Below are 5,547 nucleotides of genomic sequence, written 5' to 3' on the forward strand. Positions count from 1 at the left end.
AATCCAGCATACGAATTCAGAGAGCAATTATTATTATTATTTTAATCACATGAAAGGACACTCCAGGGTTTTGTAATTTTGTGATCACAGGGAAAGAAACTCATAGGCAGAACAGAAAAGCAGCACCAAGTGATTGCACAATTGGAGGTTACCATTTCTCTTCTGCTAGTTTGAATGTTACTAAATTAGTATTTTCATGCAATTATCTTTCCCATGTTAAATATCCATACATCACCTCCTGTTGCTTCTAATTGAGGTGGGCACATTCCTGCATGCTTCATGGTTTCCTAGCTAAATCACTGATGAAGGATGCAGCTATTCGGAAAAATGTTTGGCCCAACAGGCAAGACTGGATGGCTGAAGGGACTGACTCTGGGACATGGAGCCTTTTGTGTCCAATTAGGCCCAGCACCTGAGGTGGCGGTCAAAGAGCTCTCCAGCTGCTATTGAAAGTTCCTCTGAAAGGAGCTGGGTGCTGTTAAGTCCAGTGGAGACATGTTACTTGAATCTCCATCCAGATCAGAGACCGGGCAGGTCACAGTGTCACTGTGCCATGAGAAAGTCTGGTAGGATCACACTGCATTTGCCAGGGAAAAAAAAACCCTAAAGGTTTCTCAGTCTCAAGACATCAACTTGGTACTTTCTAGAAGCCTCTCTGTATCTGTTCATATGATCACTACTTTTCTTCCCCAGACACTTCAATCCCTTTTTATCCTGGAGAGCCAAAAGCGTTCTATTTCCAGGCAACCAAGACCAATGATCTCCTGTCTTCAAAACAAACTGTCAGGACAGTTCAGGCCAAAGTCTGAGCTGAGTACACAAACACAGCCTAAGCAACCGCTGATTTTCCAAGAACTGTTATCCAGCCTGTGCAGATAGCCCCGTGTACTCTGTTACCAACGATCAAACGTGGAACAACATGGAGGGCCCTACACGAGGATGAAGTCTGAACGCCTCACATCTTTTAGATCCAGCTGCTGTCAGATCTTTGCCATCCAGTTCTGGTGACCTGGCTGTGTCCTAGATGTGACAGTTGTCACGTGGATTCACATCAGATAAAGCTACAGAGCCTCACAATGATGCACAAATTCAGCATATGCTGAGAAGCAGCAATGGCTGTGACAAGGCAATTCATAATTTTAGGTGTGATTTCAAGTGGGGAAGAGAGGAAAAAGGGGGGGAAACCCAGTTAAGGGTTGCTATTTTTATACTAAAATTAATACACTAATGTGCAGTTAGGTGGTGAAAAATGCTAACAGCACAGCAAGGTTCTGTATTTACTTGCTGTCACTGATTTCAGAGCAAACTGGCTCAGGTTGTAAGTCAAAGAAGGATTCTTCTGCTGCCAGCACTGCATACTTCAAGAGATATCTGAAAATCAGGCTTCTTACCTTATCATTGTTAAAAGACTGTGCAATCAAAATGTAACTGACAATTCAGCTGATGCATGAGCAGAAATAGATGCCAGCTCACTCTCCCATAGCTAGAGAAACCCTGTGAAGCTAACAGGATTTTAGAAACACTTTGTCAGAAAAATAAGTGGCTATGACAGACCCAGAGAATGGGCAGAATAATAATTCAGCTATCTAATGCTGGATATCACAGTGACAGGTGCATTTCAAGTGCTGTGCTACATAATACGGTTGCCCTCTCCAGCAGCCTCACTCCAAGGAATTCAATGTGCTTTGCAAACATCAATTAATCTAATGCTCGCAGCACCAAAGACAGGAATGCGGAGATGCTGGGGCAAGAAGGGTTAAAATAACTAGATCAGTGCTGGGAACAGAATACATACCTGCGGATCTCTAGCCTTCACCCTTAGACACAAGCCCAGCTGTGCCATTTTTCTTAAATAGTTCTTGTAAACAAGGATGTTTCGGGCCCAATTCCAACAGTGGCCAGATACTCTGAACCTCCCTGAGCTAGCTTAAGTACAGAGAGAATTTTGCAGATAATTCTGAAAAGCCCACAGTGGTGCAGTCATTCACATGGGAATCTGGTCGTACAGGTTTTATTCTAACAGAGATCATCCTTTCATCCCAGTAGTGTGCTCTGCCCATATCCATGGCATAATTTCCAGGGAAAACATCACACATCTGAAATGTCTACAAGTCTAAAACATGCTTAGGCCACTGGAGAGCATGGGATAGGATGTTTAGCATGGTACAACTTATCACAAGCATCGTAGATGAATAAATAATGTTTACGAAAGAACCACAGCTAGTGGGTTTAAGGAAAGAGCTTTCAAGTAGCAATCATTATAAATGACAGCAATCAGAAGACTTCTGGACAAATAAGCTATGTCCGGAACATGGGAGAATCTTGATAAAACTGATGCCCTAGAAATAGGATCTGGATAGCATCAATCACAAGAAGGAACGTAAGACCAAATCACCAGATCAAAGCCCCAGTGAGTGGGAACGCTACCTTCCAGTGTATGTAGCAGCCTACCACTTACTTGGGTAGTGGGCAAGGCTGATCTCTGGGTATGAAGAAGTATGGAAACTGTACAGATACTCTCCCAGATGCAAGCTGCCACCTTCCAAGGCAGAGGAGAAAGGAGATTAACTAGTGTGGAGATACCAGAGTTTTTCTGCCTGTGATTTTCCTGCTGTCGGGGCAGACACTGGGGAGGGATGCTGGCTCATGGCTGTTAAGAGAAGCAGAATGCTATGTAGGAGCAGAAGGTGAATGTTTATTTTGTATTTCTACTTTGATTAGAGAGAATATTTGATAAAGAGCGGCGCCCCTGCTTCCCCCAGGGTGAGGCTGCTAGACTGCAGGCTGGGCTACAAGTGAGCATCACATCCACAACAGGAAAAATGTATCACCCTTCAAGAACTCAATTGCTTCTCATGCACGCAAACATACTTGAAAATAGCCCAAAAGAGGCTCCTTCCCTCCCACGTGGAAGTAGCTGCAGAGAAATCTCAGCTTAATATTGACACCTCCAGCCTGGAGAGTACCCAATTTGCCTCCATTACATCTGTAGTTTGGAATAAAAAGAGGCATGGTGTGACAGGAGGGGGAATGGGCAACAATGAAGAAGGCGAACAGTGCCCTGTCCTAATTTCTGAAGACAAGAGGCTGCAGCAACAGATTGCCTAATCCTTCCGTTCTTAGCCACAGTTAAAAGGAGGAAAAGTCTATTAAGAGGCTGAAATGTACCATGTAGCTTCTTTTCTGCGATTGTCTGCAAATCCTTGTGCTCCACAGCATTTTCCTTGAGAGTGCTCACAGGCACGCTACAAACGAGGGTAAGTACTGCCAATTGTTTTAGCACGATAAATGCATTTAAAAGCTTTCAATATTTTTGTCTGTTTACAGGCATGCTCCTTGAGGAATTTTGACAAGCTTGCCAGAATGGAAAGGTTGCAAAATGCTTAACTTAGTGCTGAAGTTAATGCAAATTCTCAAGTAAGAAACCTGGGTATTCTTGGGGTGTTGAAAGAAGGCAAAGGACGAAAAAAACCAAATCACTGCTCCTGATGACGTGAGACGGGACACCTAGAGAGTGCAAAAACAGGAACGGGAGTGTTTCTTCAAGCCGTATTAGTCCAATCCCCTCACCTTGAGGAAATAAAGCTCACAGATATTTTGCCCATTGAAGAACTCTATTCCACCTTAATCTGGGTGAGGGAGTCTGGGAGATAATCTCTGCAAAACAAACTCCTGTGGAAAGAAGCCAAGAGACCTCTGTACAGCAAGTATTCCCCCAGGACAGGTGGCAAAGGGCAGATTCTGCTGGCCTTCTCACCACGGCACAACCTGTGCAGGCAAGGCCAAGCTAGAGCAGAGTGAGCAGAGCAGGAAAATGCTTTGAGTGCAAGTAAGGAAAAAGACAATTTATATCCCCAAAAGTCAACAAGTATCCCACCAGAACGAGTAGGGGACTACCACTGAAATTATGTAAGTGGCTCACGTAAGAAAAAAAGGTAATCTGCTAAAGAGTAAAATTATACAAGCCAATAAGCACATAGTATAAAAAGCCTTTAATATTGATTCATTCACTCAATATTTCATGGAATTCACATCCTGCTCAACAGTGGAGTAACAAGAGAGAAAATGTTCAGTTTGGTCACGATCTGACGTCTACAAGCTTAGACAAATAGCAGCATCGTCAGGTTTGGACTGACTTCATGTTTGAATAAAGACACTAGTTGGTTTTAGCACTTTTCTCAAACATGTTTGGTGCTAGATTCGTACACAGAGGTGATGCAGGCCGGGCACTGAGAGATTCCTGGGGGAACAAGATTCCCAGCATGGGATATGGGTAGGTAGCCCCTAGGAGCTATGTTGAAAGTCTCAGTTCATAAAAATGGAAAGAGGAAAGAGATCAAAGCTGTTACATATACCTCACTGCACTGCAGAGAAAGGAACTGACATGGACATGTGACCTTTAAAAATTTCAACTAAAATTGATTCAGAACTCACCGAACATGTTACCGATGTGGCCGTTCTTAGTCAGCGGTCGCAGTTCGTTTTTTCCAAGGGCATATTGTTTGTAGTTATCCCAAGCGAATTTCATCATCTGTAAAAAGAAAAATTGAATGAAAGCGCTGAACAGAATTGACAGTTTTCTGAACTTCAGCTGTGGGAATGAATGGGAGTTTCCCATTCACTGCTAAACTCCGCAACCAATGGGCCATTAATTATAAAATCTTAATTTGCACTGAACATTTATGGATGGGGCTGCAGTCAGCATTTTGCTGAAGCCTCAAACTCATCGCTCCTGGTGTAGAACTTGGGACTGGGACATTTCAGAAGTACCACAATATTCAACACATTGAGAGTCCACTTTTTCCCTGGGCTGTGCAAGCCCAGTGAGAATTTTAGGAAGATGTCTCAGTCTCTGAATTCCTCACCTTTTTTCAAGGAGTATCAGTATTTCAGAATGGTAACTAAAAAGGGCTAAATGTATAAGGCCAAAGGTGATATATCCCGAAGTATAGGGATGTTACCTTCTGAGTTTTCTCATTTCGTTATGATAGTGATAATGAAACTTGATCAAAGTGCAAAACCACCCACCACCTGCCCACCTTGCAGCAGTTACACATACAATTTTGGCAAAGCAGTACCACAGAGGTACACAATGTACTTAATACTGTGGTAAGCAAAGGAAGAAATTGGTCTTTATTTAAGGACTGCACAGTTTTCCTTCTATTAATTAACAGAATACATTCATAAAGGAAAAAGGGGAAATCCATGACATTTTTATATCTTCCATCTAAAGTGCTTTCTTAAGAGAGCCCTGCAGATGGGCTGGGTGATTTCTGAGAAACCTCTTCCAACTCAAACAATTCCTTTTGGGAGATTTGAACTGTCCTTCCCAGGCTCAGCACATTAACCTTTCCCTGAGGACCGCAAGGCAGCGTGTTTGTGCAAGTTCCAACACACACACACCCCAGCACAGCTTTTTCTGTCCTCCTGCCCCTTTGGCTCCAGCTGGTAGGAAAAAGTAAACCTACAAGTATCCTCTCTTCAGCTAGGAGAGACAAGGACTTGTCAGCTTCTAAGGAGTGCCTTAAATAAAGCTCCCTTTTATAA

General features: G+C 43.1%; 1 protein-coding gene across 1 annotated transcript in view; it reads right to left on the reverse strand.

The window, feature by feature from the left end:
• Positions 1 to 4,531, reverse strand: part of MAN1C1 (mannosidase, alpha, class 1C, member 1) — a 40,967-nt gene extending 36,436 nt beyond the window's left edge. Inside the window, exon 1 of the mRNA XM_010297086.1 lies at positions 4,435 to 4,531. Coding sequence (XP_010295388.1) covers positions 4,435 to 4,531 — 97 coding nt within the window. The remainder of the gene's footprint in view (positions 1 to 4,434) is intronic.
• Between the last annotated feature and the right edge of the window lie 1,016 nt (positions 4,532 to 5,547).

This window comes from Phaethon lepturus, unplaced genomic scaffold (assembly GCF_000687285.1).
Source record: "Phaethon lepturus isolate BGI_N335 unplaced genomic scaffold, ASM68728v1 scaffold1201, whole genome shotgun sequence".
Taxonomy (NCBI): domain Eukaryota; kingdom Metazoa; phylum Chordata; class Aves; order Phaethontiformes; family Phaethontidae; genus Phaethon; species Phaethon lepturus.